The sequence below is a fragment of the Apteryx mantelli genome, chromosome 4, assembly GCF_036417845.1.
Source record: "Apteryx mantelli isolate bAptMan1 chromosome 4, bAptMan1.hap1, whole genome shotgun sequence".
NCBI classification, from domain to species: Eukaryota; Metazoa; Chordata; class Aves; order Apterygiformes; family Apterygidae; genus Apteryx; species Apteryx mantelli.
The window spans coordinates 87,047,670-87,063,711 of record NC_089981.1 but is presented as its reverse complement, the minus strand read 5'-3'; the positions used below and the strand labels follow the sequence as shown (position 1 = coordinate 87,063,711).

At 64.4% G+C, this 16,042-nt stretch overlaps 1 protein-coding gene across 3 annotated transcripts; it reads left to right on the top strand.

The window, feature by feature from the left end:
- The first annotated feature begins 230 nt into the window (after window positions 1-230).
- Window positions 231-14,092, top strand: FRMD6 (FERM domain containing 6). Of its 3 annotated transcripts, none has more exons than XM_067295179.1 (14): window positions 231-330; window positions 5,954-6,155; window positions 6,558-6,648; window positions 7,327-7,406; window positions 8,161-8,237; window positions 8,358-8,544; window positions 9,017-9,172; window positions 9,486-9,551; window positions 9,670-9,738; window positions 9,866-10,040; window positions 10,239-10,574; window positions 11,055-11,186; window positions 11,509-11,600; window positions 11,840-14,092. In XM_067295179.1, exons 2-14 carry the CDS (start codon window positions 6,057-6,059, stop codon window positions 12,122-12,124), a joined length of 1,845 nt encoding a protein of 614 aa, XP_067151280.1. In that variant the 5' UTR covers window positions 231-330; window positions 5,954-6,056; the 3' UTR covers window positions 12,125-14,092. The 3 variants fall into 3 exon arrangements, with proteins under 3 accessions (XP_067151280.1, XP_067151278.1, XP_067151277.1); XM_067295177.1 differs by having other exon boundaries at window positions 7,327-7,442; XM_067295176.1 differs by having other exon boundaries at window positions 7,327-7,469.
- The last annotated feature ends 1,950 nt before the right edge of the window (window positions 14,093-16,042 follow it).

Sequence of the window (16,042 nt, the reverse complement as noted above, 5' to 3'; positions counted from 1 at the left end):
CCTCCCAGGGGAGGTGGGACACCGAGACCCCCGGGGGGGGGGTGCTGCCCCCCGCCCCCCCCAGCAGGACGCCGGGGTCCCCGCGGGCCGGCTGGGGAGCAGCCGGGACTCCCCCGCCGCGGGGCCGCCGCTGCCCCCGGGGCCGCGCCGAGGCGGGAGGCGGCGCCGGTGCTGCTCGGGGCGGCGCGGCGCGGCGCGGCCCGGGAAGGGGCGGGGGCGGCGGGCTGGGCTGCGCTCGGCTGGGCTGGGCTCGGCTCGGCTCGGCTCAGCACGGCTCGGCTCAGCACGGCTCGGCTCGGCGGAGCAGGCAGCGCGGTCCCGGAGCCGCAGGTAGGTGCGCGCCCGGCGCCCCGCTGCGCGCCCCGGCCCCGCTGCGCTGCGCGTCCCGCTCCCGCTCCCGGTCCCGCTGCGCGCCCCGGCCCGGCCCGGCTCGTCCCGGCTCGTCCCGGCTCGTCCCGGCTCGTCCCGGCCCGCGGAGCCGCAGCGCGGCTCGGCCCGGCCCCGGCGGCAGCGGCCCGGCCGGGGCAGCGGCGGCGGGCGGCGGCGGCGGCGCCGGCTGCTTGTTGCACTTGGGGGATTAGTTGGTGGTGTTGGAAAACTGCGAGTGGCTTCATTTTCCAGGAATGCGAGTCATTTCCTCTGGCCGGGCGCAGGGAGTTGAAATTTAACAGCGTCGCGGCTGCTCCGCGAAGCCTCCGCCGGCGCCCGCTGCCCCCCGGCCCCGGCCCCTGGCTCCCGCTCGCCCCCGGGACCCCTCGTCTGTCTGTCCGTCTGTCCTCTCGTCCGTGGGGCCGCTCGCCCGTGGGACCCTGTCGCCCACGGGTCCTGCTTGCCCCCGGGACCTGCTCCGTGCCGGGTCCGGCTGCCCTTCTCCGGACGGTGCCCGTCGTGCTGAGGGTGAGGGAGGGCCCCGGATCGGAGGCCGGCACGGTGGAGTCGCGGCACAGAGCAGCGAGTTTCCCGGGATGCTCAGCACCGAGCGAGGTGGTGCCAGCAAACGGTCCCTGGGGCTAGGACCGGGCATGTGGATCCCGGCTGGATTACGGACGTCACGAGGATAAACCCCGGGAGCTCGTGAACTGGGCTTTAAGCAGCACGCCGCCCGCACGGCAGCGGGAATCGGGGTCCCAGGCCGTGCGATGCTCCTAAGCTGACGCTCCGGCGCCGTGCCGCAAGGAGCGATTTGCCCGCGCTGCTGCAGGGCGTCGAGTGGGATTTCCGCGAGCGGGGCGGCGGGCTTTCGGATGCTCTTGGTGTTCGCGGATCCCTCGGCCGGCTCCCGCGAGCGAAGCGTTTGCAGGATCGCTGTGCCGCTGGATTCGCACTCCTGCCGGATGAGTACGGTGCGCTAAGCCACGCTCCTAGGAGAGGAGGACGCAAACAGCCCCGCTTCGCTCCTTCCACCGCGGCGGGAACGGGAGGCTCCCGCGGCGGGGAGCGATGCCGGCCGGGGCTGCCGGCCTCGCCGCGGGGCCGCTGTCGCCTCGCCGGCCGGGCTCAGCTTCCTGCCCATCGAGGCTGAGGCGGTTTCTAGTCATGAGGATGTTTTTCCCTCTGAGCCAAACTCTTCTTTTCCAGAAACATTACGGCGCTGCGCTGATTGAATTGCTGGATGTGCAGAGCTTTTCTGCTCTACCTAATGCCTGCGCTGCTTGTCCTGGTTTTTTTTCCGCTGTGCTTGCTTGCGCTCGCTGGTTCTTAGAGCATGGATTTATTTGCTCTCTTTTGGATAAAATGCTCAAAAGTGATGTTGTTGCATTTAAAACTGCCCGGCCTGCAGGCGCATTGGGATTTGGTTATAGGTACTGGCTTTTCAGTATCGGTTTGCAAAGGAGTTCTTTTTTTAAACTCGGTTTATTCAAACGCTTTACAACCCGAATCTGTAAGCAATTATTCCATTACATGAAAGTCAGTACACTGAAAAAGATTAATTCAGACCAGATGTAAAAATAAATGTGAATTTCAAATTAAGATGATGTCAGCTCCCTCCCGCTTTAAAAAAAAAAAGAGAAAAGAAGTGCTTTGGGCTCCAGATGGAGTATACAAACTATGGTTGTGGTTAAAATATCTGCCCGGTTGGTAATTTAGTTTTATGTTTTTTTTTTTTTCCGGAAAAGCGGGCTTATGATATTTTTCAAACAACAGAAAACAAAAAGCGTTTCCCCGTTTGTGCTCGGGAAGCCGAAGTTTGCTGATGCCGCCGAGCGACGGGCGCAGCCTGGCCCTGCTCTGCCTCGGCCGAGCCGAGCCGGTGGCACGCGGGAGCGGGAGCGGGAGTGGGAGTGGGAGCGCGCTGGCCGCCCCGGGAAGGAAACCGCCCCCGCTTCCCTCTCCGTGACGAAGCACCGCGGAAAAGCAACTTCTCGCCGCTTAGGAGCAAGGAGGCTGGGATGCGAGCGCGGTGCCGGCGGGATGCGGCAGCCTGCTCGGCCGCTTGCGGTTTTTTCAAGCCGGGGCCAAGAGCAGGTCCCGAAGGACTCGCGGATGCCGCTGTTCTCAGGGGGCTGCGCCTTCCCCGCGGAGGGAGCCGCCGGGCCGGGAGCTGCCGCTTGTCCCCGCGCATCCTTGGCGCCCTTCGCTACGATCCCGCCGGCTGCACTTGGGAAATTTCCGCTTTCGGTGTAAACGGCCCCGCTGGGGGATCCGGCGCGAGCAGCCCGGGCAGAAGGCTGCTGCGGCGCGGGAATCTCTCCGCCGACCCGATGCACCTGGAAGTCCTTAGCAGCTATTAGTTTAATCCCTGAAGCTTGTGGAGAAGTTTTCCGGAAGGAAATGGAATGGAAGGGCTTGATTCCATAACAGGAAAGGAAAAGGAGGGGGAAAAAAGAAGGAAAAAGAAAGAAAACCAGGCGCAGGCGTCGGTGGCCAGGCGCCGTCCCTTCTCGGCGTGCATCCTCTGCAGGGCCTGGGCCCGTTGGCTCGTTTTCCGGCAAGGAAACGAAGACCACGGGAATGGCTGCGCCCCGCTAGGGTGATTCATGCCCGGCTGGAAAACGCCGCGGGTCCCGGCCGGATGGGGCTTTGCGCGTGGCGGCGGGGGGGGTGGCTGCCCGAGCCGCCGCAGCTCGCGGGGCCCCGCGAGGGTTGTTTCCGACGGTGCCGCGCGATCGCCACTGCGATCCGAGGAGCGGCAGCCGGCTCGGGTTTCGTCCCCGCGCTTTCGGCCCTCGCGCCGTCGTCCCCTGGCCGCGCCGTTCCCGGAGGGGAGGAAGAGGAAGAGGAGGAGGCGGCAGCGATCGCGAGCCCGCCGCTGGGGGACCGGGCGGCGGCAGGACGGATCCGGCGGGAAGCCGGGCTGGGAGGCAGCAGCCCGGGCGCGCGCGGGGCGGGAGCAGCCGGCTCGCTCCCTTCCGACGCCGAGTTTCCAACACGCAGCATCCAAATAGCTTTGCGGCCGGTGAAGTAATGCAATATTTATAACCGAGCCCTTTTTCCCAGTGAAGGGCTCTTTCATCTGCCTCCGGTCGTTAGGAGGAAACTGTCGAGTTCATGAAGAATCGGAGACGATTTTAATTACGGGGCGACCGCAAGCGTGAATTAATCTGGCTTTTGGGTCGGCAGGAGCCGCGCTCAGCGACAGCCTCCGAGCTTGTGCGAACAGCTCGCGCATACCTGCGCCCTGTGATGTGGGGCAAAACCCACTCGGCGCTCCCCGAAACGAGAAATTCCTGCCCTGGGAATCCGGCTTCCCAGCCGGCGCCGCGCGGCGCTCAGCCGGGCATCGCCCCTCGATGCACTGCGGCTCGCGAGCGCCCGCCCGGATAGGCGGCAGCTGGCGGGGACCGGGAACGGCAGCTTCCCAGGGGAGTTGGGGCGGTCGGACGGGCCGGTGGCCCACAGCGGGAGCAACCGGAAGGATTTCAGCGTGGGAAAAGGTGTTATATATATAAAACGGCGTGGTTTTCCCTCCCAACGCCCAGCGGCTCTCCGGGAGGACTTTCGCTTCGGGCCGGACGGGGGTTTGGCGGCGACGCTCTCCGCCCGGGCGCGCGGAGGGGGTCTCCGCTCCGGAGCCGCTTCCCCAAAGCTCCCGGCGGGGCGGTGGCGAGCCGTATCGCCCCGCGGCGCTGGGATCCACACTCCAGCGGGATGGGCGGATTTTTCCCGATGAAACGGCGGTGGGTTTTGCCCGGGCCTGGTGCCGAGGATCCCCAGGGCGCCTCCGCCCCGCTGTAAGAGCTGCTTCGGAAGCCAAACGCGTTTCCCTTTCGATTGAGGCAAATATTTGGGGAAGAGGGAGATGCTCTCAGTGCCGGCGTCAATCCCGCAGCTCGGAAAAAGCTGATATTTTAGAGATCTTTGCCTGCTCCGTAGCGCAGGCGTTTGTGCTCTTCCGCACCATCACAGCCTGGAAACTGCTCGGGGGGGGGGATTTTCCCCTTAAAATAACCCCGAACCGCGTTGCTCCTGGTTAGGACGGCTTTGCCCGCTTGGTCCCAGCAGGGGGGATGAGTGACACCCTGTGGAAATAGCAGCGGTTTCGGTGTCTCTCTTTGCTCAACCCCGCGAGCGGCGGGGCTGGGGGAGAAGCGATCCCGAAGGTGCGGATGGGATCGGCACTCCGGGGCTCGGTGCCCGCGGAGCCGGCAGCAGCTCCTCTGTGCTTGGCTGCTGCAGCGAAACCTCCTGAAACGCCGCGCCGGATCTCCCCGGAGCCGGCTGCTCCGTTCCCAGCACGTGGGTGCCGGTAGAGCCTCTTCTGAGGCTTTTGGGAAGCTGAGCTGTGAGAATAGAGCTGCTGGTTCCCGCTTTCCCAGGTGGTGGGGACCCGGTGCCGCCGGGACGCCGCGGGGATGGCCGTGGCTGGCGCCCCGATGTGGGGTGCACCCATCGGGGCCACGACCCTCGAGCCGGCCGGGCGATGCAAGGGAGGGGGTTTGGGTGTCGTTTGCTGCGGTCCGGGGCAGCCGTTCCCCCGTTCCCGGTGCTCCTGTTGCTCCCTTCCCCACAGAGCGGCGCAGGAGGTGGGCGTCCTCGCGGGAGCAGTGACGGGCTCGCGTGGTGCAGGGTTTGGGGGCGGCGTTGGGTGAGGTGCCCTCCCCGCGTCCTTTCCCCTTCCAGGGTGGAAAGGGAAAATGCAACGTAGGGTAAATGCACCTGGGTAACGTGACCTCGGGTCAATGCACCTGGTAAACGCGACCTCGGGTAAACGCAGCCTGGTAAATGCATCCGGGTAATGTGATCTAGGGTAAAGGCAACCACGTAACGCTACCCGGTAAGTGCACCCAGGTAAATGCAGCCCAGGGTAAATGCACCCGGGTAATGCACCCAGGTAAACGCAGCCCAGGGTAAATGCACCCGGGTAATGCACCCTGGTAAACGCAGCCCAGGGTAAATGCACCCAGGTAATGCACCCTGGTAAACGCAGCCCAGGGTAAATGCACCTGGGTAATGTGATCTAGGGTAAAGGCAACCACATAACGCTACCTGGTAAATGCAGTCTGGTAAATGCACCCGGGTAATGCAGCCCAGGGTAAATGCACCCGGGTAATGCAACCAGGTAAATGCAGCCCAGGGTAAATGCACCCGGGTAATGCAACCAGGTAAATGCAGCCCAGGGTAAATGCACCCGGGTAATGCAACCAGGTAAATGCAGCCCAGGGTAAATGCACCCGGGTAATGCAACCTTTGGTAAATGCAGCCCAGGGTAAATGCACCTGGGTAATGCAACCAGGTAAATGCAGCCCAGGGTAAATGCACCCAGGTAATGCAACCTGGTAAATGCAGCCCAGGGTAAATGCACCCAGGTAATGCAACCTGGTAAATGCAGCTGAGGGTAAATGCACCTGGGTAATGCAACCAGGTAAATGCAGCCCAGGGTAAATGCACCTGGGTCAGTGCTGCTAGGCCAGGGCAGGCTGCGGGGAGGGGAAGGAGAGGTTGGAGCTGCCGAGCGTGCAGCTGGGCCCGTCCCCGCGTGCCTCCAGCAGCCCTGACGGCCGCTCTCCCGCAGGTATGGCGCCGGCAGAGCCCGAGGCCGCCACGGCCTGGCTGTGAGGCGCCTGCCCCGGCCCCGGCGCGCCGGCCCGAGCCCCCGCGGCAGAGCCCGGACCACGATGAACAAACTGAACTTCCACAACAACAGAGTCATGCAGGACCGCCGCAGCGTGTGCATCTTCCTCCCCAACGACGACTCCCTCAACATCATCATCAACGTGAGCGGCTGCGGGCTGCGCTGGGCTGGGCTGGGTGGCTGGCGCGGGGCGCTGGGTTTCGAAAGCGGGGGGACTGGCCTGGAGAGGGAAACCCGCCGGTTCCTGCTGAGCACCGGCGCTTTCGGCACACCCGGAGGGCTGCAACCCGGTGCATTTGCAGTCGCCGGTGAAGGAAAGCGCTTGCCCGGTGCAACCATCTCCTTGCATCCTGCAAAGCGGAAGGGCCGGGAGATGGGTGTTGCATTTGGCACCCCGGCCCGGGACCCTCTCGGTCCCGCTGGGGCGGGCGGAGAGGTTTTTCCGTGCACCTGCCGGGTCTCCGCAGTGCAGGCGCTCCGCGCGGCGCGTCCGCGGCAGGGCGGGCTTCGCGTCGCCTCCCCAGCTGCCCTGGGCTTTCTGCAGGTGAAGATCTTGTGTCACGAGCTCCTCGTGCAGGTGTGCGACCTCCTGAGGCTGAAGGACTGCCACCTCTTCGGGCTCAGCGTCATCCAGAGTAAGTGGCTTCCGGCCGCAGCTCCGGGCTCGGTGCCGCGGGCCGGCGCGGCTCGGCGAGGGGCAGGGAGCGCGCGCGCGCCTGAAAGCGGTGGTGGAGCTCAATGTTGGCCTCGGCGGTGGTTTCCAACAAGATCACGTCCACCTTTGCCCCTTGAGCCGGTCCCATCTCCCGCAGGTGCAGGAGGTTCTCCGGGGACTTTTCCCAGGTGGGAGCAGCCCTCTGCATGGGTGCGCTGCTAGATCCTGGCTCCTGAGCTGGAGAAGCTTGTGCAGGCTCCCTTAGGTGGCTTTTGGTAATCCATAGTGTCCGTCTGTGGATCTGGGAGACCCTGAGCAGCACTTGGTGAATTAGCATCACGAGGTGCAAACGGGAAGCTTTGGAGATGCGAAGTTAAAGCAGGAGCTATGTCCTCCTGCCTTGCTTCCAAATCCTTTTACGGGATGGGACCTTGGGGGCTGGTCCCGCTTCCGGATGCAGATCCCTCCTTTCAGGGCTAGTTGAGGTGTGCGGGAGAGTCTCCAGCAGAGACACCACCGCTCTCCAGCAGAACTTGCCGTGGCCCATGGCGAAGCAAGTTGTCTCCCCGCGGCCCTGGGCCTGGGCTCGTGTTTTCCCGTGTTTTGTCGGGAAGGGAAAACGCGACCCGCTTCCTGAGGCCGGCTCTCTCCCGCGCAGACAATGAGCACGTGTACATGGACCTGTCCCAGAAGCTCTACAAGTACTGCCCCAAGGAGTGGAAGAAGGAGGCCAGCAAGGTCAGCAGTGAGGTGTTGCATGGAGAGATGACGCCAGTAAGGGCAGCTCCGTCCCCGCTGCAGGTCACTTCCCGGGCACGGGAAGTCGGCGCGGGGTTTCGGGTGGTGGGAGCGGTTCCCCGGCTTTGGACCACGCGTGGGGTTTTTGGAGCGGGAAGCGGTAGAGCGTGTAAAGCGAATCACAGGCGAGCGCTGCTCGATGGCACGGATGGCTCGGTAATTTTTTCTCTCCGTAGTTTCCATATGTTATCCCCATATATTCCATATATTGGAGCAGAATTTTTTTAAGTGCCCCTTCCTTCCCCTTTTCAAAATCAAGTATTTTTTTTCTCCTTCCCAGCCCACCTTTTAATTATTTCAGTGCAGCGTGCAAAGGGCTTTTTGGCGTGAAGCTTTCCGTGCTGTCCCCGAGCGGGCACTCGCTGCTGGCGGCGGTGGGCCGAGGGACCGAAGAGGGGGTCCTCCTGCGACCTCCTGCTTCTCTAAAACCAAATCCTCTCCTCCGATTTTCAAAACGTGGCAAACTTTTTGGGCTGGAAAAGCGAGACGTGGCGATGGAAAAACTCCCCCCCCAAAATTGCGTCGGCGTTCGCAAACGAGCTCCGTTTCCTGCGGGTTTTCACCCAGGGGGTGGGAAGGCGGTCGGCTGGGCTGGGTTTTGCCCCGGGCCGGCCCGCCACGAGCGCGGAGGGGCATCGAGCGCGGTGGCGAGCCGGCGCCTCCGCCAAAACCCCGGCTACCTCCTCCGTTGCAGGGGATCGACCAGTTCGGCCCGCCGATGATCATCCACTTCCGAGTGCAGTATTACGTGGAGAACGGCAGGTTAATCAGGTAAGGAGCTCGAGCCGGGGGGGGCCGCGTCTCCGCGCCGAAAATCGCGACGGATTCGTGCAAACCGCTGGGAACGAAGGGTTTAACGACGGGGGGGGGGACACCTCGGCTCTCTTGCAGCGACCGGACGGCGCGCTACTACTACTACTGGCACCTGCGCAAGCAGGTGCTGCACTCGCAGTGCGTGCTGCGCGAGGAGGCTTACTTCCTCCTCACCGCCTTCGCCCTCCAAGCCGACCTGGGCGACTTCAAGCGCAACAAGCACTACGGGAAGTACTTCGAGCCCGAAGCCTATTTCCCCGCGTGGGTAAGAGCGCCGCCGCGAGCCTGGCCCCGCGCGCCAAGGTGCGGGGCGGTGGGGATGCTCGGGGAGGTGAATTCGGCTCCGCTTTGCGCCCGGCGCGGGGTTTTCCCCAAAGCCGGCCTCCGCTGCTGCCTCCGGGTCTCCATATTCGGTGCCGCGGTTATTAAAACCCGCCGGCTTTGTGGCCGCGTGCCGCAGGCTTGGGAAACGCCGGGGCGATGCCCTTGGGGGCAGCCCGCGGGAACCGGCCGCGCGGGCTTTCGATGGCCTTGGGTGGTTTTAACTCCTTCGGGGCTGCTCGGGGAACGCTGGCTTAACGCCGGAGCGAAAGCCCGCTCGGGAATTGCACGTTCTTTTTTGTCCCCGCGGCGCCGCATTCGGGTGGGTGCCGCGCGCCGCGCCGTTGCCGGCGAGGGGAAACGCTCACCTTCCTTTCCTCTCGGAATCGCCGCCCGCGACGGTCCCGTCCATGCAGGTGGTGGCGAAGAGGGGCAAGGACTACATCCTGAAGCACGTGCCCAACATGCACAAGGACCAGTTTGCCCTGACGGCCTCCGAGGCGCATCTCAAGTACATCAAGGAGGCCGTGCGGCTGGACGACGTGGCCGTCCACTACTACCGCCTCTACAAGGCAAGGGGCGGCCCGCGGCAGCAAGATCGCCGCGGGGCTGCTGGGTTTTTTTTTCCTTTTCTTTTCTTTTTGGTGTCTCCTCCCTGACAAACGTGTTTTGGGAACTAAGAGAGAGGCATTAAAGCAAAGGGCGCAGCTCGGCGTTCGGATGCATCGTGCGCGGTCTCCAGGCTGGTGCTGAACGCGCGAGGCTGCGCTGCGGGGGAGGCGGCGGGGATCGGGGGACATCCGGGTTTCGGGAGCAGATCGATCCGCTTTATGGTGCAAACCACGGGTTTGAAGCACTTTTTTTAAATTTGTTTTCCCGTTTTAGGATAAAAGGGAAGTGGAAGCCTCCCTGACGCTGGGGCTGACGACGCGGGGCATACAGATCTTCCAGGTTCGGGAGCTATGGGAGCTACGGGAGGAGGAGGTGGAGGAGGAGGAGGAAGAGGTCCCGCGCCTGCCGCTCGCGCGCGCCGGCCTTGCTAACCGGCCGGATTTCTGCTCTTTAACAGAACCTGGATGAAGAGAAGCAGCTGCTCTACGACTTCCCCTGGACCAACGTGGGGAAGCTGGTGTTCGTGGTGAGCAGGGCGCCGCGGGGGAGGGATGCGGAGGCTCCTCCGCCGGCCGAGCCTCGTGCGGGCGGCGGCGAAGGGGCACGGGGGCGCCGCCAGCTCAGCTCCCCCGTCGCCGCCGCCTCCTCCGCAGGGCAAGAAGTTTGAGATCCTGCCCGACGGCCTGCCCTCGGCGCGGAAGCTCATCTACTACACGGGCTGCCCGCTGCGCTCCCGCCACCTCCTGCAGCTGCTCAGCAGCAGCCACCGCCTCTACATGAACCTGCAGCCCGTCCTGCGCCAGGTCCGCAAGCTGGAGGAGAACGAGGGTAGGTGGCCACCAGGGACCCGCTCCGGTGAGGAGCAAGCCCACCACCACAACCCGGGATGCTCCTGCATCCCTGCTTGGCCACGTGTCACCCAAGGGTCCCGTAGAGCCAAGCTGGGGAGCACCAAGAAGCCTCTTGAGGTGGGCGCCCGGGGTGGTGCGGGGTGGCGCGTGCTGACGGCGTGCCCGCGCCCCGCAGAGAAGAAGCAGTACCGCGAGTCCTACATCAGCGACACCCTCGACCTGGACATGGAGCAGCTGGAGAAGCGCTCGCGGGCCAGCGGCAGCAGCGCGGGCAGCGTCCGGCACAAGCGCCTCTCGCGCCACTCCACCGCCAGCCACAGCAGCTCCCACACCTCCGGCGTCGAGATGGACCCCAAGCCCCGGGAGATGGGGCCCGAGGACGCCTTCTCCGGCCCCGGCGTCCACCGGAAGCTCAAGACCTGCAGCTCCATGACCAGCCACGGCAGCTCCCACACCTCCGGCGTGGAGAGCGGCGGCAAGGACCGCCTGGAAGAAGACTCCCAGGATGACGGTAAGGCTGGCGTGGGACACGGCACGTTTGGAGATGCCCCCGTCTCCCATGGTCTTGCTTTTTGCAGCTCCCCCACCTCCCACCAGATGCAAACATACATTTCCGTGCAGCGCGCGTGGACCCTGCACAAGTGTATCCATTGCCTTCAGTGCAAACCATGTTCTCCAGCTTGGGTTTCATGGAGTAATTTAGGTTGGGAGGGACTTCGGAGAGGCCTGGTGCAACCCCTCGGCTCGGAGCAGAGCTTTAACGTCGGGCCAGGGCTGCTCAGGGCCTTGCGTGGGTGAGGTCTGAACGTCTCCACGGATGGAGATCTTGCAGCCTCGCAGTTTGCATTCAGCGTTGTGCCTCCATCCCCGCCAAGAGCTGCTTTCCCAGACCCGGGAGCCAGTGCGATCCTTATCCCCAGGGCTGTTTTGCTTTTTCTCTCCAAAACACGCGGCGCGTGGGTGACTCGTCCCCTTTGCTGCCCGGCTGCAGAAATAGAGATGCTGGTGGACGACCCGCGCGAGCTGGAGCAGGCGGGCGAGCTGGCGCTGGAGGTCAGCCCCGACATGTGCGTGTACATCACGGAGGACATGCTGCTGTCGCGGCAGCTCAACGGGCACGCAGGTAACGCCCGCCCGGGCTCGTTATTTACGGGAAGCGTTCGGGTTCCGCAATGCCGGTCGCATCCCTTATTTTAGGCGGCGCAAAATGCGCCCAAGGCGTCGATTTGGGAGATGTGCGTTTTCAGCCGCGTGCGAAAGCAGAAACGCGAGCCCGCGCGGCAAATTGCCGCGGTGCTAACGACCCGCCGTGGGGCGAAAGCCGTGCCCGCACCCGGAGGCTGGGCCGGGCTTTCCGCTTCGCGCCGGGGCTGCGGGTCGGGGCGGGGGCCGCCGGAGCTGTTAAATAGCCTTCGCGCCATCCTCTTCCTCTCGCCTCGGCTCAGGGCTAATCGTCAAGGAGATCAGCTCCTCCACCTCCAGCTCCTCGGAAACGGTGGTCAAGCTCCGTGGGCAGAGCACGGACTCGCTGCCGCAGGTAGGTGCCGCCCGGAATTATCCCGCGCCCGGAAACGAGCCCCGAACCCCTGCGTTTGGGGATTTCGCCCCAAGCTCCTCCGGGGTGGCACAGGTGGACCTCCATCCTTGGTGGCCACCAGGCGGGCGTTTCGGTGCTGCCGCCCCGGCCCCGGGGGGACGTCGCGGTGCCGCTTGCCCCCGCCGCTGGCTTGCCCTCCTTCCACCCGCTCCGTCCCCGTAACCTTGTGCTCTGCCCAGACCGGCTGCCGAAAGCCCAAGACGTCCACGGACCGGCACAGCTTGAGCCTGGACGACATCCGGCTCTACCAGAAGGACTTCTTGCAGCTCGCCGACCTGTGCCAGGACACGGCGCAGAGCTACACCTTCGGCTGCGGCCACGGGCTGGCCGAGGAGACCCTCTACTGCAACGGCTGCCTGGCCCGGCAGTGCATCAACATCCAGGAGACCTTCCCGGCCAAGCGGACCAGCAAGTACTTCTCGCTGGACCTCGCCCACGACGAAGTCCCCGAGTTCGTCGTCTGAGCCGGGGCGGGCTGCCCGCATTGGGAGAGAGGCTCGGGCGCCGGCGCCGTTCCCTCGACCCGCTTAGGGCGCCGCCGCGTTTCCCGCGACTTCCCCGCCTCGGAGACGGCTGCGCTCGGAGAGCTGCAGGGATGCAGAGCGCGGCGGCCTGCTCGCCTCCCTCGGGGGACGGCTCGGCCAACATCGTCTTGCTTCCACCCGGAGAAGCACAACGGATTTAATCTAGCGGAAGACAACGCGTATTTTCTTCTTACTGCCTTGAGAAGGTTTTTTTTTTTTTCCCCCTTTTCCCCCCCCTTTTTTCTCGATACTGCCATCGCCTCCCGTGGGCTTTGGGGCAGCTGCAGCCTCGGGAGGGAAGCGCCGGACTCGGACTCGGTCCTCGCGGGCAGCCAAGCCAAAGAGATGTAAATACCCTTAAAGGCCAGTATGGAAAGCGAGAATTAAGCAATAACGAGGCAGGGAACCGTCTGCGCCTTCGAGGCACCGGCGGGGGACGGGGCGACGCGACCGAGAGGCTGCGGGGACGGGGCGAACCCCCCCCCCCCCCCCTCTTCCGAAGGGGTCGGCGTTCAGTCGGAGCAGGTGCCCCCGCCGGCGTCGCAGGGGCTCCGCCAGAGCTTTTCGGAGCTTGCCCTCCTTTTTGGAGGGGGAACAAAAACCAAAAATAAATAAGTATATAAATAAATAAAGCCACCCACGGAAACCAAAAGAAAAGGAAGACGGGACAGAACGGGTCACCCGTAAAGCTACTGCAATAACACTTGCTGAAGCAATCGTTACCTATGTAGAGAGCACATATATAAAGATATAGAGGTACGTATGTTTATATATGTCTGGGCCTTGCAGACCCGTTTTCACGTTATTTCCGCTCTCCGATCCCTCCTGTGCAACGGAGACGCCGCTCCTCCTTCGCGAAGCACGTGGACGAGCGTCGCCCTTCCGAGCAGCCGCGCGAGAAAAGGGCCCTTCCTCCCGCGCCGGGCCGCAGGCGCCCGCACCCCGCGCTTGCCGTCGGCACGACGGGGCGAAGCGTTGCGGCGGCTCGCTCTCGCGGCGCCCCGTCTCTCCAGGCAATACTTTTCATCGGAGTTTAGCAAGCAACAGCCAAAGTTTTGCCATATTTTGATATGCCATCTTTTTTTTAACTGGAAACTTTTTCTTAAAAAAAAAAAATTATTTTATAAATAAGCACAATCTTATTTTTATAAGAAACATTGCCGGGGGGGGGATTGGGAAGGAACGGGAGGGGGGATTCAGTGCCAAAAAGTAACGGAGCTCTTGGACGTGGTGCACGTAAGCAGGGTTGTGGCTCTATGGGAAAGGGCGCGCGGCGCTCCCGCGGGATTCCTTAGCCAAAGGTCTGCTCCGCTGCGGCCGCCAGAATAAAATATATATATATTTATATATATATATATATGCCCCGTATATATATATTTTTATATATATATATGGGGCAGCTGTGGAGGGATGCTGCGTGGTGCCTCAGAGCTGGTGCTCCCCCAGTTACGTTTTTTGGAGGAGAAAGGGCCCCGGGAGCTGTGTCCCCGGGATGGGGAAAAGAGCCAAAATTCATCCCCGGCCGCCCCCGTGAGCCAGCCGCATTGGGGCCTCTCTCTCTTATTATTATTATTTTTTCTTCTTTTCTTTTCCCCCCTTTCTAACCCTTATCCCGCGGCCCCCAGGCAGGGCGGTGGCACGGCTCAGGTGGGAGCACCCAGGGGTGACGCGGCCCCCACCACCGTCGCGCCGGGCCGTTTGCACTCCCGAGCTGTCCCCCTGCGCGGGCTCCTTAGTCCTTTCCGTGAAAGGATCTTCCCAGCGGGGCCGCAAAAGGAAAACGTGAGAAAAAAAGAAAAAAACACACACGCACACCCACCCCCGGCGCAGTTATTTTGTACGGCTGCAGTTTGTCGCCTGCCTTTCGCGGCACGGCCAGAAACGACAATAAAGTGCCGCTCGTTTGCATCGCTCCGACTCCTGGCCGTGTAAAGGGCTGCGGGGATTTAAAGAGGGGGTCGGCGCGGTTCGGGGGTGCCCGACGGAGCCGCGGGAGAGGCCCCCCCCCGCCCCGGGTGGAAATCAAGCAGCTTCTTGCATCTTGCCCAATGCAACCCTTGTGCGTGGACGAGCCCCCCCCCCATGAGGACCCTACGAAACGCGGCTATAGGGGCCGCGCAGGATGCGGGCCCGAGCGGTGGCATCTGCTGCCACCCCGCGGCGGGTGCTGCAGGCTGCTGCCGCCGGCGCCCCCCCCACCCCCCCCCGGGCGTGGGACCCTTCGCGAAGGCTCTTGCAGGGCGCTGAGGCTCCAGGATGCCGCCCCCGCTCCTCCGCCCCGGTGCTCCCAAAAACCGGGCGCCCTGGCCCCAAACTTCCCCCCCCTCCTCGCCCCGGGCGGTCACAGCCTCGACCCGGCTTTGCTCCCCGCTCCCGGCTCGGCACCTCTCGCGGGTGGCAGGGACGCGAGGGAGCGTCGCCAGCCCGGGCGGGGGGGTCCACACCGTGTGCTGCCAGCTTTCGTTGTTGTCCTAGAAAAAGAAAAAAACGGGGTTTCCCTAAAAGCAGACGCTGATGCTTTTTTGCAGCCGTTTCTAGCAGCACGGGAGGTCCAGGGCTCGTGATTGCTAACGCGCCGACTTGCAAGCGCTGCTTTTCTGGCTGCACTTAAACTAATTGCACGTTGAGGTCGTTTCTCTCCTTTTTTTTTTTAATTTTGCCGCTGCAAACAATCAGACTCGTCTGCGTGTGCCGCGGCTGCAGAGCCGCTGCTGCGCCGGCGGCCGCCTCTCGGCGCATCCTCCCGTCTCGGCCGAAAACACCCCAAAACACCCGCCGGCCCCGGCACACCCCCAGCGCGGCAGCGACGGCCGAGGGGAGACAACCGCAAAAAAAAATACCCCCCTGCCGGGGGCTTTTCGGCCCGGGGGGGGGGTGAACGGGGAAGCCCCCGGCCCGGAGCTGCACGGCGGCGGCGGCCTGGCGTCGCTCCGGGGCGTTTGCTTCGGCGCGGCGCGGAGGCCGCGTTCGCATGGCAACGTCGGAAATCGGTCATCCGGCGTTGCCGCGGCAACGGGCGGGGAAACCCGTTTTATCGGGGTCGGGAGGCCGGCGCCCGCCGCCCGTGCAGGAAGCTGCCGAGGGCCGGCGGCGGCGGCGGCGGCGGCAACGGCGCGGGCTGAGCACTTGCGCTTTCAGTGCACTTGTGCGGCGGCCTCCCCCGGTGCGGCCTCGGCTTGGGCGCTCTCCTTCCCCGGCCCGGCCCGGCCGCTCCGGCTGCTTGCGGGCAAATTCAATTAGAGCCCGCGGAGGCCCGCGAGTTTTAACGGAGCAGCTAGAGGCGAAGTGGCCCCGCAGTCCCCCGGGCCGCGGCTCCCGCCGGAGCCGGCTGCCGCCGCGCAGCCTCCCGGGCGCCTCCAGCCCCGGCGGAGCCCCGGGCGCAGGGCAGAGCTGCGGGCCGGGGGGGCTCGCGGGGTGCTGCGGCGGGGGGGCGGCACCCAGGCGCGGGGAATTTGGGGGTGCCGCGGGTGCAGGGCAGAGCAAAGTGGGTGCGGGCTGCGGGGGCAAGACAAGGCAGGTGGGGGTGCAGGGAGAGGGTGGGGGGTGCAGGGTGGGGGTGCAGGTGCAGGGGGTGCATGGGGGTGTGGGTGCAGGGGTGTAGGTGGGGAGGGGAGTGCAGGGGGTGCATGAGGGTGGGGGTGCAGGGGTGCAGGGTGATGGAGGTGCAAGGGGTGTGGGTGCAGGGGGTGCATGGGGGGGTGGGTGTAGGGGGTGCATGGGGGTGGGTGCAGGTGTGCAGGGTGATGGGAGGGTGCATGGGGTGGGGGTGCAGGGGGTATGGGTGCAGGGGGTGCATGGGGGTGTGGGTGCAGGGGTGCAGAGTGATGGGGGTGTGGGTGCAGGGCGGGTGTGATGGGG

Bases quoted from the DNA above. Each gene is read 5' to 3' on its own strand.
- FRMD6 (XM_067295176.1), top strand. From the start codon at position 6,057: ATGAACAAACTGAACTTCCACAACAACAGAGTCATGCAGGACCGCCGC. The intron at 10,041-10,238 runs GTAGGTGGCCAC...CGCGCCCCGCAG, and splicing joins CAAGCTGGAGGAGAACGAGG to AGAAGAAGCAGTACCGCGAG. The intron at 11,187-11,508 runs GTAACGCCCGCC...GCCTCGGCTCAG, and splicing joins GCAGCTCAACGGGCACGCAG to GGCTAATCGTCAAGGAGATC.